The 22,494-nt window shown below is 39.9% G+C and overlaps 1 protein-coding gene across 2 annotated transcripts in view; it reads right to left on the reverse strand.

Annotated features, from left to right (window-relative positions):
• Positions 1-22,494, reverse strand: part of LOC132837653 (NACHT, LRR and PYD domains-containing protein 12-like) — a 121,827-nt gene that overhangs the window by 79,611 nt on the left and 19,722 nt on the right. The window contains exons 10-11 of one of the 2 annotated variants that reach the window (XM_060857441.1): positions 22,109-22,282; positions 17,925-18,098 (exon numbers count right to left, since the gene is read on the reverse strand). The exons of the other annotated variant lie outside the window; for it this stretch is intronic. Of the exons in view, the coding sequence (XP_060713424.1) occupies positions 17,925-18,098; positions 22,109-22,282 (348 nt within the window). The remainder of the gene's footprint in view (positions 1-17,924; positions 18,099-22,108; positions 22,283-22,494) is intronic. 2 annotated transcript variants of the gene reach the window in all.

Raw genomic sequence — 22,494 nt, forward strand, 5'->3', positions numbered from 1 at the left:
GTCCAAAGAAATGCATACATAGTGATTCGAAATGAATGTTGCTATAAGCTTGGGGGAATTAATTGTAGTGAATTATGGGTAACTTATGTGGTTAGATTTTTATTTAGGAACAAGATTTTCTCCACAGTGCTGGGGCTGAGCCTGTTTCTCTTCTTGCTGACCACTTCACCAGCCTTAGAAAATACCCGTTCACAAGGCACAGAAGAGGCAGGAGAACACAAAAAGCCCAGGGCCAGCATGTATAAATGGGGGTAAATGTGCTTTGCACGAAAATGCCTCAACATGGATGATGTATTATTATTATAGGCCAGCTGCTGGGAGCAAATCAAACACTGGACCTAAAAACAGATTAAGGATAGACCTTGTCTCAAAAGTATAAACCATTTAAAAAAGATCATGGTATTAAGCGGTGCACACAAAAGGCTTTTCTTGCATTCCTATATTTTTCAACGTATTACTACTATCCAATAAATAAATATATGACAAAATATACGACATGAAATGTCGTGAATCTACACTACACTGCTAGATCACTACAAAACAAACCACTGTATATAACCTCTGTAAAATACATGTACATATTACATAGTTTATCTTTTTTTACTCCTAATTACATCTGCACTATTTTTTGTATCTATATGTATCTTTATATCATTACTGTACATTCTGCCCAACATTTCACACGCAGAAAAGCTTTTTGACTATTTATCTTATATTTAATATGGAAACGGACAGGAGCGCGTCTCAGTTCTTAGTCGAGCATGACACTTATCAGCCAATCAAAAAAAGAGGCTACACAATAGCCAATCAGAAAATAGCACTATTGTATCTGGATAAGATTTAACGCAACAACCAATGAAGGAAAAAAAACATTAGCGAGGGTATTTTCGATGGTCGGTTGGAACAAAACCTCAACACGAAACAGTTTGTCTCTGGACTGGACATTGTCCTCAGTCATTAAATTGTGGTCAGTGATCCTTAATCATTGTGGTCAGTAATCCTTAATTTATTTTTATTTTTTATTTATTTATTTGTTTTGTTGGAGATGTCACGCTTGCCTGTCTTTAAAACTTGAGAGCCCTGTATACTGTTTATTCAGCTTGCTAACTCCTTAAATGCCATCATCTTGTAATCTTGTAACCGTTCACTGAACACATTCCTCTTCAATGCCATAGCCTTAGAACCATTTCTGTAATTCTGTAATATTTATTTACTGAATACGCTTGCATATATACCACCTGCTGTAAATATGCTATATATTTATCTGCACTTTTGCATGACTGCTACATTTTTGGTTGATGCCAAACTGCATTTCGTTGCTGTGTACCTGTACTATGCAATGACAGTAAAGTTCTATCTATCTATCTATCTATCTATCTATCTATCTATCTATCTATCTATAATTGCCCAATGATGAGTGAGATTTAAGTTATAAATATAGGCTCCACAACAAAACCACATATATCCACCTTATTGGGCGAAATCAAATAAAAGTGTTCCTACATTTCAGAACGCGATCTTTTTGTAACAGGCTCCATTAACTACAATAAACTCGCTATAAGGTCCCTAGTGATAATACACAGTAAGCTTTATAATCGTTTACTACAAGAAAGTTTACAGTAAAATAAACAATATTAATCTAATCAACTCTATTACATGAGAATACATGCTTATAAGAAAAAGAAAACCATTTCAGAATTTTTCTTGAACATTCTGAAAATAAAACATCATAACACATAATGCATTATAATCTTCTTTCTTTTGGAATCTTCTTCCAGCTGTCTAGGTACAGCGTCTGATCCCTCGGTGTCTTCTTTTAAACACTCATATTCAAATCTTTCAACTCTTCAATCAATTCTTCGACCTTTTGTATTTTTACATCAATCGTTCTTTGTTTATTCACCTTACGTTTCTCTTTTCTTTCCCTATTTCTTCTTTTCTTTGCACTGTCTATGTCCGTCTGTCTACTGACGGATAAGTTCATAATTGGTCGTAGTGTATCGTTATATTTATTTTTATTTATTTGCTGAGAACCAGTATTAGGAGAACCAGTATCAGGTATGTAGAGTCCTGTAACTCCATCCCGTACTTGCCAGTGTCTGATAACATCTCGTGCATGCCTCTGGCTCACAACACCCCCTCTTGGAGTTTCAGGAGCACACACAGCCTGATACTCATCCTCGTCTTTGATTTGCCAATGAAGGTTGGTCCCTTGTCTTCTATATCTCAAGGGAATTATAGAATCAAGTTGTCCCAGCAGATTAAGTTTACCAGAAGTCATCATCCAGCCTTCACCCACCCAGCAAAGAATTGAATAACAGTCTCTTTTTAACAGAGCAATTTCGTCCCAACTTTCACCCTCATCATTCCACATAGATTTGTCAATTTGAGATGTATACATTGGTGTACTAAGCAATGGTAATCTATAGTCACAATCCCATGCAGAACTCTTCATGACCCATAGCCGCTGTACCTCATGTCCCCTGTAATGCCCCCTCTCCTTCACCACGACCTGGATGAGATCCCAAGGTCCATCCAGCCGCTCGCCCCCATGAGTTCAAGCATCACTGGACTCCCTTGGGAGTCCACAACACTTTGCCTCTGTTGAAAGAGATGGCACTCAAGTAAACACCAGGACGGGATGGGTCATAAACAGTCTGCGTGCGATATATAGTTCTTCTCGAATTACCTAAGTCCCATGGGTGAAAGGGATCAACACGTTTTACTGAGAAATTGGGTTGATAATGACTTGAAATAAACTTAAGACATTTGTCATGTATTCTAATATCATTACATTCCCATGCTGCTACTTCATCAATGTAAAGTCTGTTTTCTTTAAAGTCTTCACGCCAACACCTTGCACAAAATCTATCATCCAATTTAGTGACGACAATAAAAGAATGAATTTTTCTACATTGTCTACTAGGGATGAGCAAGTACAGCATTATCTGTATCTGTATCTGTGAACCATATGAATGATCTGTATCTGTATCTGTACTCGGAGTGGGTGGGGCCTAACCCGGAAATAGGCGGGGCTTTAACCGGTATGTTATTTTAAGCATGCAATTGATATGGGTTGATCAGAAATTATATTTATTGCTGATTAGAAAAATATTTACAGGACAGCATCAGGATTGAGCTTCAGATCAATGGTTTTGATCACGATAGCAAACGAACTATATTACAGAACAAGTTTTGCAACAATGAAAACAAAACAATGCAGTGCAATTATGAAGTAAAATGTAATGAACAACATAACTTTCTTTTTTAACTTTGAATTTTTTTTATGATCAGTGTGATTTTTTTTTTGTTATTTATTTTTTTTGGTTCTTTTTTATTTTTTTATTTCTACACCAGGTGTGTGTGTGTGTGTGTGTGTGTGTGAGTGTGTGTGCGTGTGTGTAGCTTAATAATTAATTTGTAATATTTATAACACTAGCTTACTACCTTTATGTTTTTATGAAATACAGCAAAAACGTGTCAGACACTCAGTGTCTGGTTACTGGTTAGAGACAGCTGAAGGATTAAAAAAGAAAAAAGTCTCCAACAGGCAGAGACGCAATGCGAGTCGCATTCTACCAAGCAAGCACCACGTCTGAATGAACCCACGTTTACCAGAACTCTACTGGTTAGTAAGTACGTATTATTAACGTTACAACCCGAAGTAAAAAGCTGAAGAAATCCTAAACGTTAACGGAAAAGACCCGCGAACCCGAGTCACTGAGGGAGAGACAGAGAGCTGTTCTGTGTGTGACTGTGAGTGAGCAGAGCGAGACACAGCAACACAATACATCTGTATGTGTGTAGGGGAGGGGCACTGTGACTAGCCTATCACAGAACGTTGACACAATCAGCTACCCAATGATGATTTTCATTCAATCCGAGCACAGATATTGACTCGTATTACTCGTATAATACTCGTACTCGGCAGAAGTGCTTTATCCGTACTGGATACTCGTTTCAGCCGAGTATCTGGCTCATCTCTATTGTCTACACCTAAATAGTGCCCTTGGTGCATCTGTGTATGCCCTTATTCTATTTCTCTCATGTTCTAGAGCCCTTTGGATTTGTTCCCTAACTCTTTTATTTATTATCTGTCTCCCTGACGGGAGAGGCATCTCCTTTCCCTTCTCAACACGAATTATCCGACATTCCTCATCACCTTGACAAGATTCTTCATTATCAATCATTGTACATTTAGATGAATCAGCTATAATACCTGGTTCATCTTGAATTACAACTAGGTTTACATTTTCATTCAGACATTCCAAATCAGCAGAACATTTTGGGAGATCCTTATTCCGTTCTTTACTTCTTTCCCACTCTCTCCATTACTCTGGACTGTTGACCCCAAGTACTTAAACTCCTGTACCTTCTTCACCTCTTCACCCTGTAACCTTACTGTTCCACTTCCCTCCCTTTCATTCACACACATGTACTCAGTCTTACTACGACTGACTTTCATTCCTCTTCTCTCCAGCGCAAACCTCCACCTCTCCAGGTTTTCCTCCACCTGCTCCCTGTTCTCACTACAGATCACAATGTCATCTGCAAACATCATCGTCCAAGGAGACTCCTGTCTGACCTCCTCTGACAACTGGTCCATCACTATAGCAAACAGGAAGGGGCTCAGAGCCGATCCCTGCCCTGATGCAGTCCCACCTCCACTGTGAACTCCTCTGTCTGACCTACAGCACACCTCACCACTGTCCTGCTCCTCTCATACATGTCCTGCACCACTCTGACATACTTCTCTGCTACTCCTGACTTCCTCATACAGTACCACAGCTCTTCTCTTGGCACCCTGTCATACGCTTTCTCTAAGTCTACAAACACACAGTGCAACTCCCTCTGACCATCCCTATACTTCTCCATCAACATTCTCAGAGCAAAAATTGCATCTGTTGTGCTCTTTCTGGGCATGAAGCCATACTGCTGCTCACAAATTTCCACCACCTTCCTTAACCTAGCTTCCACTACTCTTTCCCACAACTTCATTGTATGGCTCATCAACTTTATCCCCCTATAGTTGCTGCAACTCTGCACGTCACCCTTCTTCTTAAAGATCGGCACTAACACACTCCTTCTCCATTCCTCAGGCATCCTCTCACTTTCTAAAACCCTGTTGAACAAACTAGTTAAAAATTTCACTGCTGCCTCTCCTAGACACTTCCAGACCTCTACCGGGATGTCGTCATGACCAACTGCCTTTCCACTTTTCATCCTCTTCAAAGCCTTCCATCCTTTCTAATCTTATCTACGTCCTGTTCCACAGAGTTCACCCCTTCTACTCTTTTTTCCCTCTGATTTTCCTCATTCATCAGCTCCTCAAAGTATTCCTTCCATCTCCTCTGTACACTCTCCTCACTCTGTACACTCTCCTCACTCCTCACTCCTCACTCTTCCATCTCTATCCTTAATAATTCTAACTTGCTGCACATCCTTCCCATCCCGATCCCTCTGTCTAGTTAACCTGTACAAGTCCTTCTCTCCTTCTCTAGTGTCTAACCTAGTGTACAACTCGTCATATGCCTTCTGCTTGGCCTTAGACACCTCCCTCTTCACTCTGCGCTGTAACTCCTTGTATTCGTGTCTATTCTCTTCAGTCCTGTCCATATCCCACTTCTTCTTGGCTAATCTCTTCCTCTGGATACTATCCTGAACTTCCTCATTCCACCACCAAGTCTCCTTATCGTCTTTCCTCCTTCCAGATGACACACCCAGCACCTTTCTCCCTGTCTCCCTGATCACTTCTGCTGTAGTTTCCCAGTCATCTGGCAGCACTACCTGACCACCCAGAGCCTGCCTCAACTTCTGTCTAAATTCCTCACAACATTCCTCCTTTTTCAGCTTCCACCACTTAGTTTTCTTCTCTATCTTTGACCTCTTCCTCTTACAGACCATCAGAGTCATCCTACACACCACCATCCTATGCTGTCTGGCTACACTCTCTCCCACTACCACTTTACAGTCACTAATCTCTTTCAGATTGCCTCTTCTACAAAGAATGTAGTCTACCTGTGTTCTCCTACCTCCACTCTTGTAAGTCACTCTATGTTCCTCCCTCTTCTGAAAATAAGTGTTAACCACAGCCATGTCCATCCTCTTAGCAAAGTCTACTACCATCTGTCCTTCAAGGTTCCTTTCCTTAACTCCAAACTTGCCCATCACCTCCTCATCACCTGTGTTCCCCTCACCAACATGTCCATTAAAATCCGCTCCTATCACCACTCTCTCACCCTTGGGAATACTCTCATTCACCTCATCGAATTCACACCAGAATCTCTCTTTCTCCTCTAACTCACAACCACTAACAACATTCAACATCACCCCTTCAATCTCTAACTTCAGACTCAACACCCTGTCTGACACTGTCTTCACCTCCAGAACATTCCTCACAAACTCCTCCTTCAGGACCACACCTACCCCATTTCTCTTACTATCCACACCATAATAAAACAGCTTGAATCCTGCTCCTATACTACGAGCCTTGCTACCCTTCCACTTGGTCTCCTGTACACACAGTATATCCACCTTCCTTCTCTCCATCATATCAGCCAGCTCTCTACCTTTCCCTGTCATAGTACCAACATTCAGAGTCCCTATTCTCAGTCCTACACTCTTACCTTTCCTCTTCTCTCTCTGTCTGTGCACTCTCCTCCCTCCTCTACTTCTTCGACCAACAGTAGCCCAATTTCCACCGGCGCCCTGTAGGTCAACGGCGCCGATGGCGGTCGTTGTTAACCCGGGCCTCGACCGATCCGGTATGAAATTCTTACTGACAATTCGCATGGTTAGATTTGGCAATGTTTTATGCCGGATGCCCTTCCTGACGCAACCCTCTCTATTTATCCAGGCTTGGGACCGGCACAGAAGTCACTGGACTGTGACCCCCATGGCTAGATTCCACCATTTTATGATTATTCCCCAAATTGTCACTACTAGATTCCAAAGTTTTTCTCCCCAAACATATAAAATCTTTCCAGTATCTTTTGCTATTTTTTCGAAAGTTCTCCACCCTCTGGTAAACGTCCTTACAAAGGTGGGCATATCCATATCAGCTGTCCAAACATATTCCCTTTTCATTTTAGCTACTTGTTTATGCATTATAGCAACCCAAGCCCAATTCGGGCTTGCTGTTACAGGTTCCATATAAGTAGTGTAGAGATTGTACAAATCTCTGCTAGTGTGAACAAAGACAGTCTTATCAACCAAACCACTAGCACAGTATTTTAGCATTTGATTCATAAGCATCATAATTAACACTCCTGGAGTGTAATTATACCCATATCCAGAGCAACTCACTCCTACTTTATTAAAAGGAGATTCACTATATGGTTGCCAGACCCATTCAGTAAACAGTTTCAGTGGGCAACCAAGTAAACTTTGACTCATGTCATATTCTTTTGGAACTCCTTTATTTGTTATGTTCTTAACCGTTAGAATATCTATAAGGTTTTCATATTCTACTGCATTTTTCTCTGTATGATTTAGACATTGGGTTCTTACTTGAATTTTCCCATTATCATTTTTAGTCCACAGTGATTTATCTATTTTTACCTATTAACCCCGGACATGTTCCATTCTTTGTTCTGTTTAAAGGAATTCCATTCCATTTTAGTTTGACCTTTTCTATTTCAGAATCATCTATTTTGAATGGCATATAACTAGTCCAGTTTGTTCCTGTAAAATAAGCACCAATTGGATAAACAACGTTTCTATCATTGACTTTTCGCTGTTTAGTTTTACCTGTTGTCCATAAGGTGGTAGTATTTATGCTTGGCCATACGAAGATATGTAAAGACAGATACATTCTCATACCCTGGTCTGTTACATTGTTAATGAGATAGCAAAAGAGTTTGGAATTTTGGACTATTTCCATCGGCAGTCCATGTTCAGTGGGACCACGGGTCCATACAACATTCTGGGTCAACCAATGAGGTCCAGAAAGGGGTTTCTGCTTCCACTGATTCTGATAAAATCCTATAATATCATCAGAGTCATTAGGTCTGATCATGCATTCCATAAATCCTGTTTTGAAATCCTGTTTCGAACTTTGTGCAATCCTGTAGCATTTGGACCTAAACAATTATGTCTCTCTCTCCATATGTTCATTATTTTGAGAGAATGGTTTGTTAGTTTCTCTTTAAAGAGAGTTAGATCATGAAATTCTGTTGCATTAACATAACAACCAAACATTGTGCTATCCTTATTGTTTTTACAATGGTCCTTCCTTGGTCCCCTTTGCTTCTCTTTATCTGACTGCCAATATTTCTGACTACAGTTTCCAAGTCTATCACACACTTGAACTTGTATTGTGATGTTGGCACACGTCACCCAGTTTGCATCTTTGTTGGGGATTTCAAGACTTGAATGATTTGGGTGCAAAGTTAATATTTAAAAATTTGCCCCTTCCATCCCCACTGGGTTGGTATGATTAAGGATCCCTGCTTTATTACTTGCCTTATCTTGCTGTATACGTGCCTTTGTAGATTCTTCCTTTCCTAATTTGACCTGGAGGTCAGTTGGGCCTCTTAGCAATGTAATAACTCTTTCAATAGATTTGGGTGACCAACTACATTTATTCTTTATTCTACAAGTAATTGTTCCTATAGTTGCTCCATACATCTTTATAACAGTTAAACTGTTAGTTACATTTATTAATTCTCTTGCATATATGTTCCAATGCAATTTCCATTTAGTTACATTGTCTTTTTCCACTATTTGTATTTCCTGAAGTTGTTTTATTGTCAGATTACTAGATCCATCTATTGTCTTAAACAGGTTAACTATAACATATATACTGTCCTTAATATTTTTATTACTGCAATTCATTATTTCTTCCTATAATTAATACGGTTATTGATAATAAAAACAGGGTTATAAAGGATATCAGTCCTATGCTAGATGCACAGGTGCTCCTTCTTTTTCTTCATTCTATAACACAGATTAAGAGTTTTCTTTACTCAACTGTTTTCCTATTTTGTTTAGCCATCTCTTTACTCTTCCCTCATTCTTAGGGGTTTCATTCGGAGCGTTTCCTTCTGCTGCTCCTTGATTTAGGGACATTTTCTCCTTTACTACTGCTATGTCTGCAGTCACTCCTTCAATTGTCCTATACAATCCTAAAACTGTTGGACCAATTGACCTTTTTACCATTACCTGAACTCTCCCTGAGTTCTCCTTCTCCTCCTGGGAAGGTTGATGTCTCTCATCTTGTCGGCTGCTGGGAATAATATTAAAATAAATACTCTTCAACAAAATCACTGTTTCCATCCCCATTGAGTTGAGCCTGTTTTTTTCTGGTTTTACTCTTGGCTGAGGACCATAATTTATGGTTTCCAATATCTTCCAGGGGATTTTTTCCCCCTCACTATTCTGCGACTCTCCTTGTCATATCAACTGCACCATCAGGTCAGTTAATAGGAGTTTCTCCCAAACAGCAGGCCCAGTTGCACACCAAACAATTCCTGTCATTTCTCCCTTCTCCCTTCGCCTCTTAAAGCCTTCTGGAAGAATTGTGGTGCCAACCGCCTGTCTCATCCAGTGATTATAGTTAATCATGGATGCTAACATCTCCTGTTTTTCTTTTATAGTCCTTCTTCTGGACCCTCCTGTTGCCAGTAATGAAAGTTTGTGAAGCCTCTGCTCCATTCTTTCCTGGTGTCTATATGGAATCAGGGGATTATAGCCATTTTTGCTTAACCCCTGAGTTCCCTGCCACTCTCTACTTAATAAGTCACCTGCTGTCATAGCCAGGGACCCTTTGATGTCCATTTGGGTGATCAGCCCTAGACATCCCTCAGTTTTCCTCACTGAAAACATTGGTCTAAAGCTTCTCTGCTTTAGCCATCCACAGTCATGCAATTTCATACAAATTGTACATGACTCTAAACTTCTTCCATCCCATGAACATCCACATCCACAGCTCTTCAAGCCATAATAATCTTTGCACTTAATAGACTTCAGACAGAAACAAGGAATTATTTCCTCCATTTCTATCAGTATCACCTTAGGGTACATTACCCTACATCCCCCACAGGATGTTAACTTTGAAATGGCACAATCACCAACTCCTTTATCATCATCTTCCCAGTGAGCCTTAAATCTCACTGCTTTCTCACTATTCCCAATCACTGTAGTTGTGTGCCTTTTGCAGAACACACAGTTCTCTACGTGATTATGGGCTCTTATTTTCAGCTACCCTCTCTGGTGTCTCCATCTTCCTCCCTCTCTTTCTACACTCTTCTGCCTTCATCAAGACTGATACTTCTACGTTGTGTGGTTTGATTAGAAGATATACTAATCCTGCCTGAGAATGGATATGTTCTAAGGCTGTGGTAAAAGTTACAGCTTCTGAGTTTGGTCTTTGGGCCATATTAAATCACGTAAAGAATTTATTCTGTTATTTTCTAGTAAAACTGTTTGTTTATCTAGTATTTCTTTTACAGTATTGACGGTCCCTACCTTTTCCTTAAATCTGCCGTTTTTAATTGTTCTTTGTATGTAAACCGTGTCTCCAGGTTTCAAGTTATTTGATCCTTTTGTCTTTGAGTCAGCTATCGGTGTCCTAATCCTGTAATTAACATAATCAAGACAGTGTATGATCAGTTCATCCCATGGATTAGATTTATTTCTAGTAAACCAATCTTTAACTTCTCTGATTGCTCTTTCTGCAATTCCATTTGACTCAGGTTGATATTTCACTGCTTTTGTCAGTTTTACTCCATGTTTAGTTAAAAAGTCTTCTACTTCTTTCCCTGTAATGTTGTGAGCATTATCACCTCTTACCGAATAAGGTCTTCCATGATGTTTAAAGTACTGCTCCAAACATTTTACTACAAAAGCTTCTGTTGCTGTTGCGGTAGGATAAATTACTTTCACATTAGTATAATTGTCTACTATCATTAGAAAATAGCAATTCTTCTTAGGTGTCATTGGCCTTATAGGCCCTGCAAAATCAATACTGATTTCCTGGCCTTCTTCCTCAGTTTTAATATGACCATAACTGTTGTTTCTAGCTGTCATGGTTTTTCTGCAACTAGGGCATTTCATTTTAATTTTTCATACAGCTTTACATAATTTGACACATTTAGTTTGTTTTTTGTTAAGAACATTCCGATCCATTTTGTGGATGGATGTAAATTGTCATTATGTAGATTCTGTAAAAGTGTCATACTATCTTCCGGGTTTTTCACCATCTTTACTGAAAATAGCATGTCTACTTCTCTGTTTCCCTCAGCTGCATAAGTTGTCTGTTTGGTATGACTACTTTGATGAACAACTGTTGGTTTTACTACTTTCCCTATTTCAGCAATCTGTATCCACATTTCTTTGAGAGCTATCTCTTTGTGCTTAGCTGTTAGCTGTAAGCATCTACTACATATTCAGAGTCTGCCACAATTATAGTGTTTTTCCATCCACTGTCAATGCAAAAATTTAGGGCTTGCAACAAAGCGGCCACTTCAGCAGTCTGCGCGCTCCCTGTCTCATGTTCCGTTACTTTACTGAACACAGTCTTGCCTTTATCTTTACAAATGATTGCACTCCTAATCTTACCTTCTCTGCTAGATCCATCAATAAAGAAAACTTGGGTGTTTCCATCTACATGGGTTTCTTTTTCTTTCTTTGACCCCCTCTTCACCCGGTATTTCAGTTGTATTTCATGCAAAATCACTCCCAATTCTCCCCGAGTGAACTGGTGGACTTTTTCTTTGTTTTTAATGAGATTTTTCTTCTCATTTTCTAAAGTAGTTATTCCTCCTGGTTCTACTGCGTCCGCTTCAATTACTATTTGCTTTGTCTTAGCAAATGTTTTGAGAGAAATCAAGTGCTTAGCTATAGTCATTAAGATGTCTATAGCACTATTTGGCTCATGTTTCAACTGTTTACCTTCTTTTGTGTAAGAGAAAAAGCTGACTGGTATTTTTCCTCCTTCATTATAGAGTACTGCTTCGATCTCGGTGCCTGTGTTATTTACATAAACCACCAGATCGGTTTCTTCATCTCGTCTGACTAGTTGTGCTGAGTCTAAGGCCATTTGTAATAAGGTCTCCTTTAGTCTCTCCTCCTTCTCTTCCCACTTTAATGATCTTGAGGAAGACTTTTTGTATAGGGGTTTAGCCTGTCGACTATATCCGGGAATTAATTGTCTCACATAATTGAGAGTTCCCAACAGGCTTTGAAGATGTTTCACTGTGGTAGGTTTTACTCCTTGCCACTTCTCTAAACATTGTCTCATAGTTTCTGATAGTGATTTACCTGTTCCTATTATAGTAAATCCTAAGAACTCAACTTCACTTTTTCTGATTTCCTTTTTACGAGGGTTTCCTAGAATTAGTTCATTTTTGTATGTTATTAGTTCAGTGTTCCATTCTGGCCCTATTTTGTGCATCAACAGCTGATTTATCAATTCTGTCGGTGCATCCAACATTTGTCCTGCTTTAAGCGGTTGATTAGCTTTCTCTAGTGAATCTTTCCCCTTTAGGTCAGTTCCTGCAAGTACTTGGAACATGATGGGGTCTGTAACTACTTTAGCAGTTTTAGTCTTTGTTTTTACAGCAGCTTTCTTCTTCCTTAGGCCTATATCTCTTAAAATGTCATCTACTTCACCTGACGTCTCCAATGTGCTGTCTTCAGCAGAGGAGCTTCCATTATCTGGGCTTAAGGCCCTTACACTAATCCTATCACATTCATCTTCAGAGTCAAAGTCATCACGAGCCTGAGATCGGGGTGTGTCTGCTCTTTCTTGACCTGATTTATGTTTCTTAGTCAGCTTGTATTGCAGTCCACATACATGGGGATCTCTCAGATCAGTGAGATTGGAGATCACATGGCATAACGCTTCCTGCATGGTTTCACATCTCATTTCTATTAAATCCATTTTAGCCTTTTCATTTATGTCTGTTCTATCTTTAATCTCGTTCACTGTTTTTCCAGTGGCTAACTGGAGTATTTTTCTTAATTTCAAATCAGTGAACTTATTTGCCTCTCTGAGGCGACTACGGCCTTCTTTACTTGGTTCAACACGGCTGAGGTTAACACATACTTTGTCATTTACTTTAATTCTCTGCTCACCTGCTCTGTTAGAGTTCCTCCTATCTTTTGAAGTTGATCTACCTCGCTCAGTTTTTATTCTAGTTCGAGGTCGGATGTATCTTTCCTCTTCACTTTCACTAGACAATACATCATCCGAGGATTCTTCCCCAGTAGCTATTGGGGTACTAAACAACACCTTAGTAAAGTCTCTCGGGCTGAGGTAAAGAGGGGTAGAGACTACTTGTTCGAGGATCATCCCATGGCCTGGACCTTTCTGAGTCTATGACATCCTAATCCACTGATGAATGTCCCACCTTAGTTCTTTTTCTAAGTACATTTACCAATTCTTGTGCCATGGGAGTCCTATCTCGAACTTCTTTATTTCCTACAATTGACATGCCACCTAAACTTACTTGTGACATATCACCCGGAGATATTCTCCACGTCTCTGATGGTAATGGGAGATTAAGTTCCCGAACTTTGTGCCATATACTACTTATCCAGGCTGAACCTGGATGTTCTGTGGGGGCTGGCATGTTATCGTCCACCCTGACGGTAACATCCCTTCCCAGAGATTTACACAAATCTCTGATACTCTGAGGAGTTAATGCGTACATTTCTCCCCCTGGTGTCACTACCGATTCTGCCCCACTCTGCTGGTGAGGGCCAGAGGGTAGTTTTGACACCCAATATATCAAGTGGATTGCTCATTTCTACGGAATGGAAGTTTTTCAACTATCTCTTGTATCGGATACTTTATAGTTCCTTCCGCAGATACTTTGTAGATACGTTGAAATTCACATTAATACTATAGACACTCTATATGTATTAATCTTTCCAACAATTCCCCGTACGGGCCACCATGATGTAATTATACTGACATACTTGTCCCTTAGCGACACGTGTTTTCGGATTGTGTAGGAAACCCTGCGTGCCCACGCTAAGGAATGTGTAATAATAGGCAGGGAGTCGTGTTGGAAACACAAGATCAACTATCAAAGTTGGTCTTACCTTGAACGCAGGGGTCCTTCGAAGTCCCTTCGGTCTTCTAACAAAGTCTCCTCTCAAAGGTCTTCTACTTAATCTATTGTTTGAATCTTTAAGTGAAGGAGGCAGACTTACTGTATACTTTTTTGTCTTTTCAGGATCCTCACAATGGGAGGCCTTGTTTTTATTAAAAGTAGTGTAATAAAGATAGTTGTGTGTAATATATGTAAAATAAAAAGAAAAAGTTACAAATAAAATCTTCCTTCAAATAATCAAACAGTACTAGAATAAGTAGAAAGTATTAAGATGCAAAGATTATAACAAACCAAGAAACACTCTCCAAGTGTAAACTTGCGTTTGTTCCCTGATGCACCTAAAGTATAACATGCACTAAGGCTGTCTTCAATAGAATGCACACACAATGTGATTCAAGGCGGGCTTTTATACTTTTTCACTGTGGCCAGTCTGATTGGCTTTGTGCCTTTTAGACCATCTACCATCTTATTTCATAAACACTTCTCGGTTTCCCAAACATATCTCGCCAGCGACTCTGTGTGCGCTGCTAATGTCTATATATGGTCATACTTCCTGCGACTTCTCAGGCTGTGATTATATAGAACTGAAGCTTTCTCCCGCCATAGAATTTGTCAGCGAGCTATAAAACACTACACGTGCAGATTACTCCCCACGAATACACAGTAGGCGTCATTTCAACAGCAGGCCTTGAAACACTTTGCGTGCGGATACTCCCTAGTGATAATACACAGTAAGCTTTATAAGCGTTTACTACAAGAAAGTTTACAGTAAAATAAATAATATTAATCTAATCAACTCTATTACATGAGAATACATGATTATAAGAAAAAGAAAAGCATTTCAGAATTTTTCTTGAACATTCTGAAAATAAAACATCATAACACATAATGCATTATAATCTTCTTTTCTTTTGGAATCTTCTTCCAGCTGTCTAGGTACAGCGTCTGATCCCTCGGTGTCTTCTTCTAAACACTCATATTCAAATCTTTCAACTCTTCAACCAATTCTTCAACTTTTTGTATTAATAATTGGTCGTGGTGTACCTTTATATTTATTATTATTTATTTGCTGAAAACCAGTATCAGGTATGAAGAGTCCTGAAACTCCGTCCAGTACATGCCAGTGTCTGATAACATCTCGTGTACATACACACATATATATACATACACACACATACACATATATATACATACACACACATATATATATAATGTGTGTATTAATGTATTTATATAATGTGTAATTAGGTTATTCATTTAGTGTTCTAAACATATTCCTCTATGATATGTTGGGTGAATGATATGTACAGTGCCAAAGAGCCAAAGAGCAAGCTCAAAGTTCAAGGAAAACAGGCATGAATCAAAACACAGAACTCTATTATAATCACAAGTACAAGAAAACCAGTAACACCACACACAATCACCACTTCTACCACACTCCTTCTTTCTTCCCCTCTTTTTCCTTAAATTAGGGCACCAATCGTGATGTCATAATGGTGGAGGTGGGATCAAAACAGGCCAGGGCAGGCTGGAAACTCTGGTTAGGAATCAGATCTGGACCAATAACATCACACAAAGAACACACAACAGAGTATAGGTACAGGGTGAGATCTTCAGTTAATGTAGTAACCGTGTCATGCTTTTTGCCTCCAGATGAGCTGTGATTTTTACACACAACAGTCTGTATATTTTACACAGAATGGAGAGAAAAACAAAACACACACTGAGTGAGCCACAGTTCTGTTTGTGGAAACTCCTTGTTGATGAGATCAGAGGAAAACAGCCAGACTGGTTCAGATAAAACTTCTTCACAACCTAAAAGTAAACAAGGAAAAAGTAACTCACTGAATATGAACCTGTTTAAAATCAGATGCTGTTTACATAAATAGGAGCAGGTTACTGAAACTTTTTCTTGACTAAAAAAAATTATAAACTTTTATATATTTGTGTATGTCATTTTTGTTTATCTGAAATACTTCAAAATCACCTTCGGTTCTGTAGTTTAAGACTTAAGAGCTGATTCACTCCTGAGTCTCTGAGGTTATTCTCGGTGAGATCCAGTTCTCTCAGGTGTGAGGGGTTTGATCTCAGAGCTGAACTCAGAGCAGCACAGCCTTCATCTGAGATTTCACAACCATACAACCTGCAGAGAGACGATGACACACTCTTCACTCTCTCAGTTTATATAATTTGAATGGATTACTACACTTTTTTGGGGGGAAGTCGTGGCCTAATGGTTAGAGAGTTTGACTCCTAACCCTAAGGTTGTGGGTTTGAGTCTCGGGCCGGCCACGACTAAGGTGCCCTTGAGCAAGGCACTGAACCCCCCAACTGCTCCCGAGGCGCCACAGCATAAATGGCTGCCCACTGCTCTGGGTGTGTGTTCACGGTAGGTGTGTGTTCATGACAGGGGCATAGATTACGCGGGGGACGGGGCACTTTTTATAAAAAGTAAATTCGTCCCCCTCACTTTTTTAGTGGAGAGTTGTGTTCACCACATGTTGAGGTTTTAATTGAGAAATGTATATAAATGCAGAGTGATTTAAAATTCAAAGAGACAAGAAAGTTTAAGATAGTCTATACATGACGTTCACGGCAATCAGTCACTCACTTGTCACGTCATCATCACGCGCCCCCAGTACTGTAGTTCGAGTCGCACCCGCGGTCCAGCATTCGGTTACATGAGCTCAAAGCGGCAAAAAACGCTTCACTCCTTTTTTATAAAAATGTCAAGTAGTGTATTCTTCATAATATGTTACCAGAAGTCCGCCAACTCTTTGACCAAGTGGAAACACTTGTGAGGTTGCTCCTTGTTTTTCAACTGTTATTCAGCTGTTCATAGATGGGAAGGACCGTCGCAGAGACACTTTGGCAGTTTTAAGTAGCTTTATATATTGAAATAAATGTTAGCTTTAACACTGTGTAAAAAGCTACTATTTTTAAACAAACTAGCTAGGAAGCTTAAAAGAAGTGACACTAAATGTTTATTTCATCTAATTGTATAATTGATATCAGGTCTTTACATGTTTGTCAGTTGAGTTCAATATAAATTTTCTTTCAATAGTTTGTTTTGAATTACTTGTTTTATTCCTGAAATATGGACTGTAGAAGAGAAAAGAATGAAGTATTATTTGAATGTGCAAGTATCCATTACTGTGTGCCATGTACTGTGCATACACAAAATACAATTGGAAATATGTAAACAATATACTCTTAGTACCATTATAAGGACATCTTTGTACTTTATACTCAAAAGGGTACACATTACTACCTTAGAGTACCAATGTGTACCTTAATGTACAACTATAAACTTTTGGGGTTAAATAAGGTACAAAGATGTCCTTTTAAGGGTACTGTCCCAGTGGCAAGCTGTTCTATTTCTTTCTTTCTTTCTGTTTTATAATCATATATAATCATAACGCATATAAAGCATAATTAAAAAAAATCATGATCAAAAATAAAACCTGTCATTTACCCAAGGGTTAACTGAAAAAAAAACATAACACTAGACATTTCGTCCCCCCCACTTTTTAAATGATGGCTACGCCCCTGGTTCATGATGTGTGTGTTCACTGCTGTGTGTGCACTTTGGATGGGTTAAATGCAGAGAACGAAATCTGAGTATGGGTCACCATACCAAGCTGTATGCCACGTTACTTTCACTTTCACTTTTATATCTGGAATATACTGTGGAGTTTGTGTGTGTGAGTGTCACTACATGTAAATGAGCTGTGTCAGGAACACATGAAGCATTACAGATGATCAACATAAACACACGAGTACAAAGAAAATTAGGAGAGAAAAAAAAAGAGAATGTGTCTTACTGAGGATCAGGTCATGTGACTCTCAGAGAGATGATCTTACCTCAGTGTCTCCAGTTTACAGTGAGGATTCTCCAGTACAGCAGAGAGACTCTTCACTCCTGAGTCTCTGAGGTTATTCCTAGAAAGATTCAGTTCTCTCAGGTGTGAGGGGTTTGATCTCAGAGCTGAACTCAGAGCAGCACAGCCTTCATCTGAGATTTCACAATAACACAACCTGCAGAGACACAATGACACACTCTTCACTCTCTCAGTTCAGAAGAAACTTTTTCAGTCTTTAATCACTATGAAATACCAAATCAAAAGTAAAAAATAAGATTAAACATAAATAACAAATTCCATTTTTCTGTGTGTGTGTTTGTTCCATGAGAATGATACCACTTGTGTGTAAAAACAGCAGTGAAACATGTCGTGTCTTTCCATGTTCAGGTTTTTATGTTTGTTAATAACTGAGATGAAACCCTCCATAGAAGTTTTATATGTAATCATGATGATAGCAGCTACACTGTTCACCAGGACTGAAAGACTGAGATGTTTCAAGTGGGGAAATGTTTCATTAGCTATGATTCCATCCATGTATTTTATCTGAAGAAAAAGGTTTAGTACCTCAAAATGTTTACAGATGTTTAAGTCAACATCCATAATTCAAATGTGAAAAAATAGTTTGGAAACATTTTTTGTTGAGAAACAGAATTTCTCGTATCATTCACCTGTCTAAAAGATCAAATGATAAAAGACCAAATTTAGTACACACCTTATTATTAAAGCATACTATTAACAGGAAAGCAGATAAGACCATCATCTGAATAATAGATAGATATAATCTCAGTGTGAGACAGATTTGGTTCTCACAAGTCACTGATCCTTTCTGCCTATATAGAGTATGAATATCACTGTCTTTAATATCACTGTCTTGTTTACACAAACATGTCTGGCGCGTTTCGTGCTGAGCCCCGCCCACACCTTGGCTACTCAGACCACATGCTAATTCCAGCATACAGACCACTCAAAACCGGTTCTGAAGCAGGTGAAAACCCGGCCAGCAGGAGCCACCTCTGCTCTTCAGTACTGTTTTGAGTGCACTGACTGGAACATCTTCAGGGAGGCTGCAATCAACGGCGACTCCGTAAACTTGGAGGAGTACACGTCATCAGTGACCAGCTACATCGGCAAGTGCATTGATCTCCAAGACCAACACTACACGCTCCAACCAGAAGCCGTGGATGACTGCTAACATGTGTGCTGATGAGGACTAGAGACCTAGCCTTCAGAAAAAGGGACAGGGTGGCCCTAAGAACAGCAAGGGCTAACTGTCCCGAGCCATCACAGAAGCAAAGCGTTCACAGTGGGGACACCCAATCCACCCAAGGCAGCGGGGACACCTGGCACATGTTTCAGGGCATACAGGCGATCACGAACTACAAGACAGCTTCACCTGCTTGTAACAACAAGGAAAACCATCCCCATCCCCCCCAACCCGACGACCAGATACTCTGTCTATCCACGGCCGACGTGAGGAGAACTCTATGCAGAGTTAACTCACGGAAGGCTGCTGGACCAGACAACATTCCCGGCAGGGTGCTCAGGGAATGTGCAGAACAGCTAGCGGATGTCTTTACTGACATCTTCAACATTTCCATACCACCATTGTTCCTGTCCCAAAGAAGTCTACAGTGTCCTGCCTCAATGACTATTGTCCCGTTGCACTCACACCCATAGTTATGAAGTGCATCGAGAAGCTCGTCAGGAGGCACATCAAGACCCAGTTACCACCCTCACTGGTCCCCCTACAGTTTGCGTATCGTCCAAACTGCTCCACAGATGATGCCATTGCCACGGCCCTTCATTTAGCCCTCACCCACCTGGACAATAAAGATACTTATGTACAAATGCTGTTCATAGAATTGAGTTAAGCATTCAATACAATCATCCCTCAGCACCTGATTGGGAAGCTGAGCCTGCTGGGACTAAACAACTCCCTCTGCAGCTGGATCCTGAACTTCCTGACTGGGAGACCCCAGTCAGTCCGGATCGGGAACAGCATCTCCAGAACCACCACACTGAACACTGGAGCCCCTCAGGGCTGCGTGCTCAGTCCACTGCTGTTCACCTTGCTGACTCATGACTGTGCAGCAATGCACAGATCGAATCATATTATCAAGTTCGCCGATGATACGACTGTGGTGGGTCTCATCAGCAAGAACAATAAGTCAGCATACAGGGAGGAGGTGAAACAGCTAACAACCTGGTGTAGCGCCACCAACCTGTCTCTGAATGTTGATAAAACTAAAGAGATGGTTGTTGACTTCAGGAGAGCACAGAGCGACCACTCTCCGCTGAACATCAATGGATCATCCGTAGAGATCGTCAGGAGCACCAAATTTCTTGGTGTTCATCTAGTGGAGAACTTCACCTGGTCACTAAACACCATCTACATTACCAAGAAAGCCCAGCAGCGTCTCTACTTCCTACGAAGGCTGAGAAAGGCACATATCCCTCCCCCCATCCTGACCATGTTCTACAGAGGGACTATTGAGAGCATTCTGAGCAGCTGCATCACTGTCTGGTTTGGGAACTGTACCATCTCAGATCGCAAAACCCTGCAGCGGATAGTCAGGACAGCTGAGAAGATCATTGGAGTCTCTCTTACCTCAATCTTGGACACTTACACCACACGCTGCATCTGCAAAGCCAACAGCATTGTGGATGACCCCACACACCCCTCACACACACTCTTCACCCTCCTGCCATCTGGAAAAAGGTACCGTAGCATTCAGGCCCTCATGACCAGACTGTGTAACAGTTTCTTCCCACAAGCCATCAGACTTCTCCATAACTGAACTGAACTGTACTGAGCACAACATACAAACGCACATTATCTGTATGGACTGCACAGACCTACACAAAACACACACACTGACACATCAAACTGTTTATATGCTGCTTACATGCATCAAACTGTTTACATACTCTTTTGCACAAACTGTCCAACATTTCAGCCGTTTTGCACATACTGTAATGTACAATATTTCAGCCATTTGCTGTTTTTGCACAATTCTATACATTATCTCAAGGACCTGCTGCTAAGAAACTGTTCATTCTAGTATTACTGCACGAAATATTGTTTGAACATTCAGTATTCACATACAGTATTTACACTGGTCGGCGCTGTTTACTGTTTCTGTTTACTGTTTATTGTCTTTTGTGTATTGTATTTTTTTGTATTGTCTTGTAAATTTTTGTCTGCACTGTCTTTTGGCCTGCACTGTCTTTTTTCCTGCACTGTCTTGTCTGTCTTGTTTGTCTTGTCCTGCACTGTTTGCACCAGGTTGCACAGTTGCACTTTATGTGGCTAAGACTACTTATTAAGTCCTTAGCCCTGTCTTTATTTTATGTAGCACCCTGATCCTGGAGAAACATTGTCTCATTTCACTGTCTACTGCAACAGCTATATATGGTTGAAATGACAACAGAAGCTTCTTGACTCTTGATTCTCTCTTTAATATCACTGTCTTAATGTAATAAACCACGTTAAACGCTTAAACAGTTTTCTGTGGGAACACGGTACTAAAAATCGTGTTTCTTTCCAGTTAATTACGATGCTGTTTCTCTTAACAGTAGATTGAGTTTATTACAAGAGAAACATGAGAGAAAATGTTTATTGCTGGTCGTTGTTTAGTACATTAAACCATGTTAAGTGTTTTAGAATGTCCCACTTGGAGCCCTGACAGAAGAGCAACTGCTTCATTCTGACATCATCTTCTGAAATTTTGTACAATTTCAGTTATTAGTGAAATTAAACTGACAATAAGCAGGACAATTGCAATTAATGTACCCAATATATTTTACAAAGATTTGAGGACATCTGGGATGCAGAATGTACTGATAACTCTGTGTCATGATAACTCTGTATCCTGAACAAACACTGAACAAATACTTGGATCAATAAACTCAGTCTACTACAACTTGGATTACAGACATTACAGAAATTACAGACTTTCTACTACCATGGACTCAAAATAAGTCCAGACTGAATAGAGTTTGGGGTTTAAGGATGGAGAGTTGACTGGTGTTGTGTATAAATTTGTGAATATACAAATATCTTACACTGGTGCATTAAAAGTCAAAGTCTTTATCTCTCTGTTATGTACAATTCAAAATTCTGTAGTAAGTAATAACTGTGTCTTACTGAGGATCAGGTCATGTGACTCAGAGAGATGATCTTACCTCAGTGTCTCCAGTTTACAGTGAGGATTCTCCAGTACAGCAGAGAGACTCTTCACTCCTGAGTCACTGAGTTTATTCCAAGACAGATCCAGTTCTCTCAGGTGTGAGGGGTTTGATCTCAGAGCTGAACTCAGAGCAGCACAGCCTTCATCTGAGATTTCACAATCAAACAACCTGCAGAGAGACAATGACACACTCTTCACTCTCTCAGTTTATATAATTTGAATGGTTTACTACACTTTTATATCTGGAATGTACTGTATAGTTTGTGTGTGTCACTACATGTAAATGAGCTGTGTCAGGAACACACATGAAACATGATAGATGATCAACATAAACACACGAGTACAAAGACAATCAGACTTTCTCTCAGAAATGTTTAGTTC

This window comes from Tachysurus vachellii, chromosome 21 (genome assembly GCF_030014155.1).
Source record: "Tachysurus vachellii isolate PV-2020 chromosome 21, HZAU_Pvac_v1, whole genome shotgun sequence".
Lineage (NCBI taxonomy): Eukaryota > Metazoa > Chordata > Actinopteri > Siluriformes > Bagridae > Tachysurus > Tachysurus vachellii.